The sequence below is a fragment of the Onychomys torridus genome, chromosome X (genome assembly GCF_903995425.1).
Source record: "Onychomys torridus chromosome X, mOncTor1.1, whole genome shotgun sequence".
In the NCBI taxonomy this organism is placed as follows: Eukaryota; Metazoa; Chordata; class Mammalia; order Rodentia; family Cricetidae; genus Onychomys; species Onychomys torridus.
In genome coordinates this window covers 112699489-112716163 of record NC_050466.1, presented here as the reverse complement: position 1 = coordinate 112716163, position 16675 = coordinate 112699489, and the positions used below count along the sequence as shown (strand labels likewise).

The window sequence follows — 16675 nt, the reverse complement described above, 5'->3', positions numbered from 1 at the left end:
GGGAATACAGGCTGTAGGAGACTGAGTTCAGTTTGAAGGTGGAGGGGAGAAGAGATTATTAGGAATGTTTGGATTATTGTTACTAAGGCATTCTGCCTCTGAATTTCTAAGTGATGAGACTTGGAGACCTTTAGCTTACAAAGAAAACTAAATTATTTAAGATGCTCAACAAGCTTGTGCAGTTTCTCAAGGTCATCTTCACAATATCAATTAGCAGTTTATTGGCAAAGCAAAGAGAAATAACCTTATGAGCAATCTACTATAGACTTGGGAGTGATAAGATTCTAGACAATGGTTTTATTATTGATTAAGACTTTACTTGGTTAAACAATGTATTTCGTTTCTTACTAAATCCATCATTTTTTTCCCTTTCTTTTTTAAGGGATACAGAACTAATCATCCCTTTAAATGTCAAGAGCTTGGGAGATGAAGGTTTTAAAATGTGTCAAATAATTTGGTCCTCTTAGAATAGGAATTATACATACATTCTTTTCATGTAAAAATTCATCCTTGCCTCTTTAAATTCAAATCACCTTTAATGAAGGATGAAAATTTTTGGTATATTATCAATTTAGTCTTGAGTCTAACAAAATGAAGATGCTCATTTTGGTTTTCCAGTTACAGTTTCAATTCAGGTAAGACCAAAGCCTTGTCAAGGGGATGATGGCATAAGACAGGTAAGGACTTTTTAAAATTAAGTGTCTCTATGGCCTGAGAAATGCCTCAGTGTTTAAGTGGACTGGCTGCTTTTCTAGAGGACCCAGATTGTATTCCCAGAAACTTCATAGTGGCTCACAACCCTCTGTAACTCCAGATATAGGCTTCTGAGGGCACCAGGCATGCAAGTGATGTAGACATACATTCAAGCAGAACAATCATACACATAAAATATGAAGTTTTAAAAAAATTACAGAGATTAGAATTAAACATTTAAATTTTAAGTATATCCATAAGTGAACATGGCTACACAGAGATCCCTAGCAGAAAGTTCAGATTTTTTCATGTTGATTTTTCTTCCAGAATTAATGCAGTTTCTTATAACATTTCATATACTTTGAAACAGCAGCTTTTCTGGTTTTTGTTTTGTTTTTGTAAACTTAAAGGGGAAGGAAGCCTGGCAGTGTGGTATATGCATGTAATCATTGCACTAAGGAGATGGAGGTAGGAGGGCCAATTAATTTGCGGCTAGCATGAGCAGATGAAACCATGCTTCAAAACAAAAGTTAAGAGTTTAAAGGACTAATTTTTTAACACAGATGGAAGATTATTCCTGAAAATGACTTACATTTTGCCTTGGTTGTTATAATTCCCTAAAGGACCAACTAAATATCTTAACAATTACGTGTAAGCCTGTCAGGCTTTCTCTAGCATTGATCCTGGAGTTTCTCTCTGTTCTGCCAAACTCCAGCACCTCTTAGGAACCCATTGTTGTCTTTTTCTGCTTCTAACTTCCAGATTTGATTTTTTCTAATATAGAAAGAATACAGTTATCATTATTATTAAAGTTGAGAGATGGTAGAGGGCTCAAAGTAAAATAGTATCTATAAGCTTAGAAAAAAATTGACTGAATCGAAAAACATTTCAGAAGTAGCATTACTGTACAAGAACATAAATCTCTATGATTACCTGATGCCATTTAGCCTCCTAACATTCCACCATTTTAATGCTTATGTAAGAGCTGTTCTTCCATTTACTTATCAAATAACCTGTTGAACATACTTGTTTTGTTGAGGGAAAAATCTGATGGAATGCTTAATAGCTATAAAAACATCTTTTTAAGTTTGGTCAATACATTTAACAACTTTACAAAGCTTTATTCCTATATTTCTAGTATATGAGGTATAGAATGAGGACACACACAACAAATATTTATTGAGTATCTGGGTAACATATTGTTCATTAAAAAATCACACACACACAGTAGCAGCAGGAAACTGACAGATTTAAAAGAGAAAAGAAGTAGTTTCTATAATTTATTTGAAGCTATGGAAGTTATTGAAGTAAAATACGTGCATCAAAACACTTTTCCAACAGCTACAATTAATTTTTATATTGTATGGTAGTGAAACATATAAGGCTCACTGGTTTTGAATAATTCTATTCAAAATATCCCAGAAGAAAAAAAAAACAGTATTTGTGCAGTCAAGTATTTGAACTAGTAGACCGACTGAAGCATAAAGGAGAATAAGCAAAAAGGATGGTTAGACAGTGCATAAATATGGAATTGAGTTTCTTCCATAAAACATTCAATTTGAATTTAGGGTTTATTAATTAATGTTGCCTATATACCATTTTAAAAACTCAGGTAAAAGAACTAAAAAGACTTATGAATTTGGAGATGTATCTAATTATATATATATATGATATATACATATATATCATATACATATACCTACATCTTTAATACCCTCAATATATTCACTAGCTGAGTGATAGACAATATGAATGACATTAATAATGAATAGAGTACCATCACTTAGATATTAGCTTCTTTTTCCATCATTTGAATGTTAAAATTTTGTAAAGGGACTTAATCCATAATATCAGCTCCTTTTCTTTATTTCTGTATTTCCTGTCTCTCAGAAGGTGGCTCTTTCTGAGGAACTTTTTTTTGGTATGTGCATTTTGTTTGTGCTACACATGCCAAATAGATCTCCCAAGATGAAACTCTGAGCTCATTTGGAAGTCATTTTTGGTAGCACATGAATCAGAACTCTTATTTTCTTCTCAGCACTACTAGTATTTTATTGCTTCCATCTACAGTCCAATATGCTTTTAGCACTAAGAACCCTGAGGCCAAACACAAAGCACAAGAAAATGGGAACTTCTAGCGATTCCAATTTTTGTCTCTCTTTCGGGGTTCTTCTCTCCCTTGAGAGACTGAAATCATATTAAGCTCACCATAAAACAGGAACATGGTGAGCATCAGTGATTGACTGAAGCTGGAGATGTTGATTTAGGTGTCTTTGACTTATAGGTCAGGTGTAAAACCCTTAAAGATGCTTGTCAAAGTCTGCTTGTCAAACTCCTATGGATTTTTCAAGACTCTGATCAAATATGAAGGTCCTTAAGAAGGTTTCTCTGGTCATCAGAGGAAGAATGAGGCACACCCTACTTTGTATTATTACTATATCCTTACATATTACTTTATGTCAGAACACAGTAAATTCTAATGCCTGTACAGCTTGTACTCATGGAACAGAGACCAACTATTTCTTCCCTTTATTTCTGGCTCAGAACATCAAATCAAGTTGATTCTTAATAAATAATTGAAAGAATGGTCAGAGAATGAATAATAATACCCTTCATCTGTACATTATAGGTTACAGGAAATGAATACTCAGAGAGGTTACATGAACAATCCAAGTTCAAGACTGCCCATAAGTTGTACACCAAGTTTGCATGTCAGTTAAGTTAGCCACAGTAAGAGAGTAACAATAATACTGAAAGAAATCCATTATAGCAATGTCTTATGATAAAAGTTATTTAAAACCTTTGAGTTGTTTACCTCTGGAATCTTTCCTTTAATTATTGAGATCTATAATTGACCTGAACTATGGAAAATGAAACTACAGGTAAGAGTATTGCTCATGTGTTAATGTTTCCATATTATTGTTATAACTTTTACCTTTTGAAAACTGTTTGACTACTTTTTAAAAGCTCTTTTATTGTTACCAGATCACATACTAATTATGAATGAGCTGAAAAATTAAATATGTGTCTTTGTTAAGGGTCAAAGGCCAACCTCAGCTTTTTTTTTTTTTTTTTTTTTTTAGCAAAGACATGAAAAGCAATTACGGTTTTTATCAAAGTTTGGTGTAGTTTGTACTACTACCAGAGTTGGTTCAACTGTTGAGATATGCCTGATTTGTATCTCAAGAACTAGGAGGAAGTGGTTCCTCCAAGACTATTCTTATCCTACTCAAATCAAATCATTTTATGGGGCAATATCACTGATTAACAGAGTCCCACTTAATAAATAATTGTTGGAGTGACAGAAACACACCTCAAATAATTTGGCTGTTAACTGACCTTCCTGCTGGGAATAAAGATCTATAACATGAAACCAGTACAGTCATTAGATATATAAAGATGTCAATACAAGTTAGAAAAACAAACAAGGGACTCACCATGTTTTAAAGTATATTACTCACCAAAAATAGGTTTCTGAAGTTGTTGAGATCACCAAAAAAATCTTCTATGGTTACCGTGTTTGGGTCAAAAATGAAGTATTCTCCCAGGTTCTCATAGAGCTTCACCATATTGTTGTGCATGGTAGATAGTTTTTCATATTGCTCTCTGGCATTCTTTGCAAAGCTGTAACTTTGGGTTAAGGAATGTGATCCAATAGTATTTCAGAGGCAGCCACTAAGTGTCAAGACTTGATAAAACCATTGCCTCTGTAAATATACTTACATACTTGTTTGCTAGAACTATGATTATAAGGTACACATATTGGGTGCTTTCAACAACACAATATGTTTATTTTTCATATACCCACAGGATAGAATTCTGAGTGAAAGGTATCAGAATATTTAGTTTCTTATGCATCCTCTCTCTCCTTGGCTTGCAGATTGCTGCCTGCTTGTTGTGCCCTCATATAATTGTTCACCTGTTTGGTTGAGTGTGTTCAAATCTCCATTTCTTAAAGAGACAGATGCCATGTGGAATTAAGATATAACTTAATAATTTTTTAATCTTCATTACGTCTTTCAAGGCCCTTTCTTCAAATATAGCCCGTTCTGAGAAACTTCCAATTCTGAGGGACTTGACTGGCCTTCAATATATGAAGTACGGGGTGTGCAGATCATGTCACACAATTCAGTACAAGAGTTTTTATAGTCATATTGCTTAACAAGTTTGAAAATCTTTCAATTGGACAAAAATATTTAATGTATAACATGTAGGACATGTTTGTTAGAACATATTTGCCAAATTAAACCACGTAGATGTATGCATATCAGAAAAGTACCTCCATTTCTATGTGTGCAAATTTATTATATGTATGCATATGTGTGTGTGTGTGTGTGTGTGTGTGTATGTGTATACACATGCAGAAATACATACAAAATGTACACAGTCCATATGAAGAGTGAAGGAACAGATGGAAGAAAGGTCTCTCTGACCTTCCTTTTACCTCCTTCCTCTAAAGCAACCAGAAAAAGAATTCTTTGAATTACCTCTTGAACAAGTCATAAGACCTTCAATCCAGAAATGCCCACTCTATATCTGTAGGAAATAAATGCCACTGCCTCTGAAAAACATCATATAGAAGTACCTGGGTGTCTCATGTTAAATTGTTCCCATTTTACATCCCATTTTTTCTCACTCATGATTCCCCATGACTATGCATTCCTTATCAAACTTTATGTTTAAATATATACTGCTCCTTCACTGGCATTTTCATTTCTATCATCTCTAGTGTCACATCAAATGTAAATAGCCATGTGATGGCTCATGTTTATCATCATGGATTTAAGTTTAGACTGTGTTAAGACCTTGTCTAAAATTAAACCTTCATGTAATATTCTATCTATCTATCTATCTATCTATCTATCTATCTATCTATCTAAAATAGTGTTTTAGAACTATTGAAGATAAATTGAGAAAATGAACCTATCATGAATAATAAATACAAAACCCAGAATAAACTGTCTAAAATTTCTAGGTGTGGTATAAGTATGATGAATATGTTAGAGTACTTGCTTCTAGTCTTTCCTCTTTGGCTAGGTAATTGTTGAACGCTAATTCAGAAGAATGATTTAGAGAACAATAAGGAGACAATTATGAAGAAAAGAGGAAGCCAAATCAACATTTCAAAATTAGAGTTAAGTTAATTCAAAATGGCTGATATCACAGAAGTAAAATTGTAACATGGTCCAAATGTATTTTTGATTGGCATACCACTTTTGTTTTATTATGGAAGCAATGCTGAAATCAAGCCGTTTCTTTAAAATTACTCTGGAGTTGACACTTACAGTGTATACCATGGTTTGGAAAATGAGATGTCACTTATCTATGGTCTTTTTAATGCTACTAACAAGTTTAATTAAATCCTTCAACCCTCAAGTCTATGTTGACATTAATAGACCTGAAAGAATGAATACTTTTATAACTGCCTTTTTTCATAAAATGCACATGGTTCATATATACTTTGATTTTATTATTAAAAAGTATCACCACATAATTTTTACTTTAAACACTATGGTCATATATTAAACAGCCTGTTTCAATGGAGCATAAATGAAACACTAGTCTTTATTTCTAAGCACAGAACTAAAAGCGATTGTTTTGTTTCCTTACCGTCCCCCAACACACACACACACACACACACACACACATACACACACACACACACACACACACAGGAAAAAAAATACAGACTCATGCCAGAAACTTACTGGGTAGAATCATTTGCAATGCAGATTACTAAAATGTATATTTCAGGATGCTCAACCTCTGTAAACCATGAAAAAGTGAAAGCTAACATGAAAGGCAAAGTTCTTATCTGCCTCATTTATCCTAACACACATTTTGGAGGCTAAAATACGTTTGTGTAGCGACATATAATTTTACTAATTTGTTTTTATAGGCCAAAACCTGATTTCAGAACTTCTGTGTTCCAAAGAGAGAAGTTACAAAATTCTGTGAGTAGTGTATCTTTGCAATAACAAATCAAAAGCAGCCCAGCCTCTGTGCCTTACTTACCTCTATAGTTACTATTCTCTAAAAGGGATGGATATTTTAGCCCTGAAATATTTCAGAATCACAATCATGCCACAAAATCTTCCATGGGACTCCACATTAAAAGAAAAAAAAAAACAACTGAGCATTCTGGTCATGGTGGCATACACTTTTTGAGGCAGAAGCTGGTGGATCTCTGTGAGTTCAAGGCCAGCCTGATCTATAAACAGAATTCCAAGCCACCTAAGGATACATGGTAAGTCTCTGTCTCAAAAACAAAAATCAATTATAAAAAGAGAAAGCTAAAACTAAGCCCTCAAAAATGAGAATAAATAATGAAACTATACAATTCTTTCTGTACAGTGTTACTCCTTTCCATGCCTTTATTTTACTTATAAAATTTAATTTTTGAATCACAACTAATTCAAGGTATTGTTTGGCACTTGTTAGTGATAAAATAATGACAAACACCTTAATCTTGACCCTTAATAAAGTTAACATCCTAATATTACAAATAATTATGCCATCCTTAATTGACATTTGAACACGACAAAATATAATACACATTTCTTCATATTATGTTCCATATTCTTTTCAAAACAACCTTTTCTCAAGGAAATGAAATTCAACTCTGACAGTTTTAAGTCACTCATCCATATAGGGATAGAATAAAAAGTAATTGCCTCTGACTTAAGAGCTAGATCTTTTCATATAGTAGAATGACAAGTTCAACTTGATGGTTGGGAGTTGATTAAAGTAGCATATTTGGATCTGAATGTCATAACAGTAGGTACTTGGGAGGAGAGAACCAACTCCTTCAAGTTGTCCTCAGATTCTTCCACATGTATGGTGTTTGTATACTACCTACTAACTAAATAAAATGTAATAAAAATAATATATTTTGGTGTATGTAATAGGTGATTCATGCAATCCTTGCTACTAGGGAAGCTGAGGCAGGAGGGCAACTTTGCCAATTTCTACTTATTTATAATATGAGGTAAGTATTTACTCAACTGCAATATGTCTATAGAGAGGGTCAGAAATGTATTTTGTTAGTAGAAAGCTAAAATATTCTTATTACATGTGATTATTTGAGATTAAGGATAACAGATTTCCGAAAATATGCTGTAGAATATTGTGAGTGATTTGACTAGGCCAAAAGTTTACTCTAAGCTGGGTTTGAGAACACTGAAAGAGCAGAGGGCCATGTTCAGAGTGCCTGGAAGTGCAGCAGGAAAGCTGGCGATGGGCACACCATGTAACTACACTACATATTCAAGCCTAGCTCTCACAGGTACCATTAAAGACACTGGTAAGAATGACAGCACCAAGGGGCATTTGCAAAGCTCTAATAATATAAAGAATAGCGTTCTGTGAGGAATATATTCTCTTGGGTTCAAAAGACAGAATGTCTTCTTCCATCTATTTTAAAATCCTCAACTATTTAGAGAAGAACCCTGGAAAAGCAATGAACTTCCTATGATGAGGATAATTCATGGTGATTTACATGCCCCATTAAATATACTCACATGGTGGGGAGGTGGGACAGAGCCAAAACATAAAGTAATCAAATATGAGAGAGTGCAAAAGTAATTCCAAACTCCTTTCATCTTACCAGGCCACTTTCAAACTCTCTGTACATAAAAAAGAAAAAAAACCCTTCTGAATTTTTAAGCATGGAACTTACTTAAGAAACTGAGAACTACACAGGTGGTGGTATACACGCCTTTAACCCCAGTACTTAGGAGACAGAAGCAGAAGGATCTCTGAGTTCTAGGCCAGCATGGTTGACAGAGAAGGCTCCAGGACAGCCGGGGCTGATACACAGAGAAACCTTGTCTCAGAAACCAAAACAACAACAAAGCAAGCTGAGAACTAAAATCCCATCAAGCTCTCCCTCACAGAAGTGTTCTTTGAAGGATTTATATGTGTATGTAGCATTTTAAAACATCAGCAGTTGAGATGCTAACCATTTTAGTGTATTATTAATTTGAAAACTAATTGGGTCTCAATCATGAATCTGAAAAGTTAATTTATAAAACAGGCACCATAAGTCCACAAAGCACTTACATATTAACTCATCAAAATGGTGTCCTAGGGACACAGTGATCCCAATTTCCTGGGGATTTATACATTGTGTAGAGGTATCTAAAGCTTTCTGTTTTATTTTGTTTTGTTTTGTTTTTTCAAGACATGGTTTCTCTTGTAGCCCTAGCTATACTGGAACTCATTTATAGACTGCCTGCATCTGCCTCCCAAGGGCTAGGAATTAAAAGCATGGATACCCACCACACCTGGCTATCTAAAGCTTTGATTATCTATAATTTTTGTATGACTATATATAAATTTATAAAGTTCATATGCCTTTGTAGTATAAAAAAGGTATGAACTTAAAATTCATCCTGAAAAATCCAAATTTCCTCCATACTGCTCACATAGAAAGAATATTTTCTTTATACATATATGTACATTTTATATTTATTCTGGCTATTAAAAGCAGTTATACCTATGTGTCAATCCCTGGATGCTATCCAAGTGGAAACATAGAACTACTTCATCAGATGAGGTAGAGAAACTGTTTCTCATTTTACTTAACTATGATGGACAGAGTAATTATTCCTAGAGAAAAATTGTTTTATTCTAAATAGAACAAGCATTAGCAGAGCACTGGGGGTGACAGAGTTTATATATCATGTGGCTAATTGAGTCAAATCAGTTCTTAAAATTTTCATCTTTGTAGGCAGTACATTATTACTTACAATTTTAATAAAAGCTTGAAATATTAAATATCATTACTGGTGGATTGTTGGAGAACATGGAAAAATCAACTTGAGATCCACTTAACCTTCACACAAGCTTTAGTTATCAACATGGTATAATTGCCTATTTAAATAAAAGGATGTAATAAATGCAGACTCTATTGAAAAATAGTTTCTAATTTTATAACATCAGAAATATTCCTATATATGCTAAAAATATGATTTTGCCATATAACTTGAATAATTTCTAATCAGAAATTAATATTTCAAAGACTTAACTTTAAAATTCTTTGAATTCAAAAATTTAAAAATCTTTAAAATTGTTGCAACTAGCTGAAAAATCACTTAAATAGTATATATTGTTAGGTGAATATTTCTTGACAAATATTTTAAAATAGGAAACATTAATAATAACATGGTCAGCATTGGGTATTACTATAATACACTATGATAGTTCCAGATTTTTAAATCTAGTTTAAAAGGCATTTCTAGAGCCAGAGGAATATATTTCATAATAACCATACTTTTCCACAGATAGACTAAAAAATCTAGAATTTAAAAAAATGTTTTAAAATCAGCTTTTTTTTTTTTTTTTACAAACAGAAGAATTCCACCCTGTACTCTTCCTTTTCTCTATTCTTTATTTGCTTCATTTTGTCTTTGTGTTTCTTTCAACCTCCCCCTGAAGATAATCTATGTCTGTAGGTGTGCTTTGCTTTGCTTTTGTTTTTAGACAGGGTCTCACTACATAGCCCTGGCTGGCTTCAAACTCACAGAGATCCACTGGCCTATGCTTCCAGAGTACTGTGCTGGGCTTAAAGCTGTATGCAACCATGCCTAGTGACAATCTATCTCTGGTCACTTAGATACTCCACAGAATCATTTCTTCATTCCCTTAATCAAACACATTGATTAAGAGCTTACTATGCACCAAGTATCTTTTAGAGAATGAAAACACATTTATCAATTTTAAAAGTCATTGCTTTCCTAGAGAGAAGTTTACTTGGAACAAATAATTACAAATTATATTGAAAGTTGCAAATCAAAGAAAGTGATTAAAATCCTAATTTGCCAAATAAACGTACATTTAGGTACAGTAAAACTCAATCTTGGGAGAGACAGATATACAGCACAAGACTAATAACGCACCTTTAAGAATGGGATTTAAGCTGAGAGCTGAATGTGAAGAACCAGTTGAAGCAGCACTGAGAATGGGCGAGAAAAATGAAGGAGAGGCATTCAATATTCTAGGAATACAAAAAAGGACTAGTGTCTACAATATTAATGCCCATGAAGCAAGTGGAAGAGAGAAAATAGTTAATGAAGCAAGTAGGGACCAGATTTTATGAGACTTTTCGATATTTTCCCCTGAGGAAAAATGTCATGGAACAGTTTAAAGGAAGTAATTAATAGTCAGACAACTTCCATTCAAACACATCAGAATCTATCTCAATTAACATTCACAACCAAAACTTCTAGGTCTAATGGAACACAGAATTTTGTCCAAGTGATAGTAAGTCTACTTGCTACTTTGTAAGTACTCATATGAGACTACATATTATACAAATATATAATAGAAATATATTTCATTACTTACAATAAATATCACACAGAATCAAAGGTAGTTTTAGAAAGCACAAGTGTTAATCAATTCATAACTACCAAAACTGTCCTAAAAGGAGTTGTGTTTATAATTACAGAAGAATTATGATTATATATTTTTGAGATTGATATACTTTGGAATATATTTAGAATATATTTAGAATATATTTAGAATTTGTAGTATGCATAGACAGGCATAAACAGATCATGTTTTACCTCTATATTAACTCACATTCAGCTCTCAGCATTATTTATCAGCTGGTCAGAGTGTATAAAACAATTGCTAAGGAGTGTGTAGAAAAAAAGAAAAGGAAATGGTGAGACTCAACTTCACGGAATTCATCAACTAGAGTTGAGAGAGAGATAAATAATGGCAGCAGTAAAGCAATGGATAGTTGATTAACTCTGACAATGAACCAGGTACTTAACTAAATGTTTAACAAATGGCTTTTTATTTCACCCTTCCAAATGGCCCTAAGGTTCATGCATGCTATTATTACCTCCATTTTATACTTGAGGAAATTAGTCTCAGGAAGATCAACTGACTTTCTGAGTGTCATGTAGATAGTAAGCTGATTTAGGATTTGAACCCAGGGACCAGTTTCTACATCCTTTCAACCTGAAATTTTGCCTCTGCCTCCTCAATTCTGGGACTACAGGGTTGTACAACCATGTTTACCTTTCCATGTATTTATTATATCCCTCCCTCACTGATACTCCATTTGCAATGCTAGTATGTTAGCTTGCTAGGTGCTTACCTGGATCCAATTTTAAACTTTCCATACCATCTTCAAATTCAGGCTTTACTTTACCATTCTTGTTTATTTTATTTACTTAACTAAAAGTACCAACAAACTGAACAAGTGGGAAAAGACAACCTTATGCATTGTTAAGCCTTAAAACACGGGACAGATCTATATCTCTACCTTGCCCCTTTGTCATGGGTAGACTGATCTGTAGGACTAATTTCCCACAGTTCAGTTGCAAAACAAAGAGTATACCACAGAAATTCTGCATGGTTCAATCTAGCTTTAAAATACCAGACTGAATAAATATCAAGGTATAATAGAAACAACCATTTTGGAAAAAGAGAGTATGATAAAAGGTTTTATTCAGAAGAGTAAGAAACAGAGCAAGTTGGCTCCAGAGCCATATATCTATATCTACATCTATATCCATATCTATCTATCTATCTATCTATCTATCTATCTATCTATCTACCTATCTATTATGTATGTATTTGTATGTATTTATACAACACACACAAAGACACACAGACACACACACAGACACACAGACACACACACACACACACACACACACACACACACACACACACACACACACACACTGTAGGGTCTCAAGGAGCCAAGGCTGGCTTCAAAATTTCTATATTGGAAAGTTGAATTTCTGCCCCTCTGACCTCTCTATTGCTGGAATTAGAGGTGTACACCACCACATCCAGTTTTACTTAGTACTGTGAATCAAACTAGGGGCTTTCTGAATGCTGGTCAAATGCTGTACCAAGTGAACTACATATCCAGCAGGTACACTCATCTTGCTCAAATGGAAATATTAGAATATATTACTTAAACTGGTTGCTTAATTTATGTAATCCTTCTATGCAGTTGATGGCACAAACAGGTTTAAGGACCTTCTAAGCACATAGCAATGAGAATTTATCCTAGAGTAAACTTGCTCAAAGACAGAAATGTTCATGTAAATGAAATAAAAGCACTCACTGAAAGACAACTTTGTATTTTCTAACCCGATTGCCTATTGAGGACTCTTGTTTTGTTTCAGTTTAGGCTGTTTGTAATCCTTGCTACTAAACTTCCAATTCCTAGTTCCTTAATCTTTGAAGACCTATGTACATTTATCAGAATCTATTCATGCTATAACCTTATCTATATTACCCTAGATGATCCTATAATAATCTATGACTTAACTTTGATGTCTTCCTCAGTTACCATAACTTTTTGTGTAGTTGAAAGGAAGTGCATTTCAAGATATAAAGAGCTTTAATCTAATACATCAGTCATGACAGTCAAACATTTCAGAATGATTCTCTGAATTTATTCAATATAGATGATAGTTTATTCTGGTCCAACTCAGGGACTGAGTTTTTCACTACAGAAATTTTATTTGTGTTTCCAATTTACTTTTCTGAAAGTAATTTTTTGTAACATGGTCCTAATATACTTCAGGAAAGCTTTATTCCTAAGGCTTCCAAAACACATATGCATTTATACGCAAGTATACATGGAAGAATCAATTATTTTTCTGAGTTATTAGTGGGTTCTATGTTTTTCTGATATCAATTTAATGTATGTCTTAATATTAAATGACATTAGCTAATTCTGAAAACATTTTAAGACTTTGTACATGGAAGAATCTATTCGAATACCATAACATTACTTCCAAAGGCCATGTCCCTTTTCATTTGTTGAAGAGATAAGAATGTAGCTGTAAAACTGTTATGCTTAAAGAAAAGAAACTATAACAAAATTGCTTTGTAGTGTTGTTTGTTGCATGAATATAAAGCTAGCTGCAGATTTACCTAATATATTTGCTGTTCTGAGGTTTCTGATATCTCAAAAAAATATATGCTCATATGTAGTTGAAGTTTTCCTGTGTCCACCCGGCATTCACAGGAGTCACAAATGTTCTCATTATCACTGTGCAATTCAAAGACAGACCTTGGACTTAAAAAAATACCTAGGAAAAGACAGAATACCAAGGTGGCAACTGCCCTCCTACATTCACTGAAGCAGGAACCCCTATGGCTATGGCACAACCTTCACCTAGGTGAGCTAATAAAAGCATGGAGACTGCAGTATTCATTCACAACTGGAATACTATCCCAATGCATATACTTACTTCCTCCTGCTTATTTGCCTCACTGGCATTTCAGTTGCCTAAGAATGAGAAATGGCAATTTGAATATCTGAACTTGAAGCTACTTGTTAAACTCAAAGGACAGGAACAGAAACTATCTACAACTCAGTATTACAAATGCCAAGCCCTGAGTGTGCTCACATTATTTTTGAAAAAGATGTTAACCTTGTCAAATGTGACAACATAGATGGACAGTCAGAACATTAGAGTAAATAAACAGGCCAGTTACACAGAACAGATACTGTATGATTTCATTTGCACAGAATGAAAAATTAAAAATAGACTTAGTCTCAGAAAGGTGAATGGCACTTTCCAAAGGCTGTGTTGTGATTTCAGAACTTCAATTCTGCAAGATGCACCAGTTCTGAAGAGCTCCACCCCAAGCAAACAATAACCATACTCCATATATAAAGAACATTAAAAGGTAAGAGTTGATTTTATGTAGTTTTACACATAGACATGTATAGAGAAACAGAGGAGGCCAAAATTAGATCTCTAAGTAGTCTCATGACTATAGGCAATTTCAAAGTAGAGTATCCAGTGACTTCCCCCATTGGTAATTAGTGCACATAGACTTTGCTTTGGATCTCACAGGAAATTGTGCATGTGTATGTGTGTGTGTGTGTGTGTGTGTGTGTGTGTGTGTGTGTGTGTGTGTGTTTCTTTTCTTTTCTTTTTTTTTTTTGAGCTGAGGACCGAACCCAGGGCCTTGTGCTTGCTAGGCAAGTGCTCTACCACTGAGCTAAATCCCCAACCCCACGTGTGTGTGTGTTTCTATGAGTGAAAGAAAAAAGAAAAAATTCCAGGAGGTAGACTCTGACACCTACAATTGTAGAGCTACTCTGCAACTATGCTAGGACAAGGTCACTAAGAATTATCTTGAGAACATCAATGGAGCTAGTGTACCTGCTATAACTGAAAAATACTGACTCAGCTTGTCAGGAGTGGAGAAGCTTCCAGGTCTCCTCCCAGATTTTCAATCCTTTGTAAAGCAATGGATCTTTAAAGTACTTAAGTTAAAGAGAGACAGTTATGTAGCTTGGTCTGCTTAAGGGGCCCCTAGCAGTAAGATCAGGATCTATCCCTGGTGCATGAGCTGGCTGTTTGGAACCTTGGACTTACACAGGGACACTTTGCTCAGCCTGGGAGGAGGGGACAGGACCTGCCTGTACTGAATCCACCAGGTTGAATTGAATCCTCAGGGGAGTCTTGGCCCTGGAGGAGATGGGAATGGAGGGGAGGGGCTAGGGAGAAGTTGGGGGCAGGGGCGAGAGGGGGGAGGACAGGGGAACCCATGGCTGATATGTAAAATTAAAACACAAATATCTGTATTAAGATAAAATTGAAAAAAAAATAAAAAAAGAAAAAACAAAACAAAACAAAAACAAAATTTCATAATAAAGAAAAAATAAATAAGAAAAAAAGAAATAGAAAATAATATAGTTGTTTTCACAGGATGAGTGGAGGAGGAAGAGAAGGGTTGCTGTTAAGTGGGCACAGAATTTTGGTCCTGAAAGTTAAAAATGTTCTAGAGATCTGTTGAATCGTACTGTGCTGAGAGTGACAGGCTGCTTAAGAATATTGTACATAGCAGTCCTTGGCTGGTCTAAGTACATTCAGATAGAAAGATAAGCTCCATGTAACACAACAAGTGTATTAGATACAGTGGAGGGGGTTAAGAAACAAACAAAAAACAAAAATAAATAAAACAAAAACCAATACACACACACACACACACACACACAAACATACACACACATACACAACATGCCACAGCCACCACCACCACCACCAAAGAAAACAAAACACCAAAATTCACATACTTCTTATTCTTCCTGTAGGTTTTGTTTTGTTTTTGCTCTTTGTAACACAGGATGGCATAGAAATTGCTATGTAGCCAAGGCTGGTTTTAAGCCTGTGGTGATTCTAATATCCTAGCTTCCTGAATGCTTGGAATACAGGCATGAACCACCACTTCAGGCTGGGATTCCTTTTTTCAAATCTTTTGGAATGCATTCTGATTTAGCAGTGTGGGTAATGGGAAACAATTTTCACTTACACATACAAAAAACAGTATATTTCTTTTATCTACAAGTGCCCAGGCACTGTTAAGACATAAGAGCAAAGTGTGCCAAAATGTCTTAATTCTTTCACATAAAACAATCCAAACACACATTAACTGAATAGCAGATGGCAGAGAAAAAAAGTTAGATTCTTGTGTGGGTGAAACACACAAAGTAAATCCTGTAAAGATGGAAACCTGGGCATAAAAGATACCATATTGTACAAGCAAATGGAATGTTTCATATGAGTTTTTTTATTTTTACAGCTTTTGATTTATCCTGTCTTTATAAATAGATCCCCTCTCCCAGGTCTCATGTGGCCTGGGCTGGCCTTGAGCTCATTGTGCAGCCAAGGATCATCCTGTCTCAAGTACTGAGATTAAGGCTGTGTGTCACCATACCCAGGGTTACTTTTATATATGTAAATTATATCTTGAATTCAGGAGAAAAATGTTAACATTATTTATATTTTAATTAACATCCTATTTAAAAGTTATCTTTTTAACCCAAATAAAACAAAAGTGAAAAGAAAATAGGATCAGGTACTGAAAAACAATTACTAAATGATTTGTATATATTGTTTTCATATTTTTATAATATTTGTACATTTTATCTTGTTTATAACTTAGTTTTGTTTCAAGTAAAAATAAAAATCAGCATTAAAATGAA

The 16675-nt window shown here is 34.3% G+C and overlaps 1 protein-coding gene across 4 annotated transcripts in view; it reads right to left on the bottom strand.

Moving 5' to 3' along the window:
• The window catches only part of Diaph2 (diaphanous related formin 2), a 747093-nt gene that overhangs the window by 197971 nt on the left and 532447 nt on the right, over positions 1-16675 (bottom strand). For all 4 annotated transcript variants that reach the window (XM_036175402.1, XM_036175403.1, XM_036175404.1 and 1 more), the window contains one exon: positions 4155-4319. In XM_036175402.1, coding sequence (XP_036031295.1) covers positions 4155-4319 — 165 coding nt within the window. The remainder of the gene's footprint in view (positions 1-4154; positions 4320-16675) is intronic.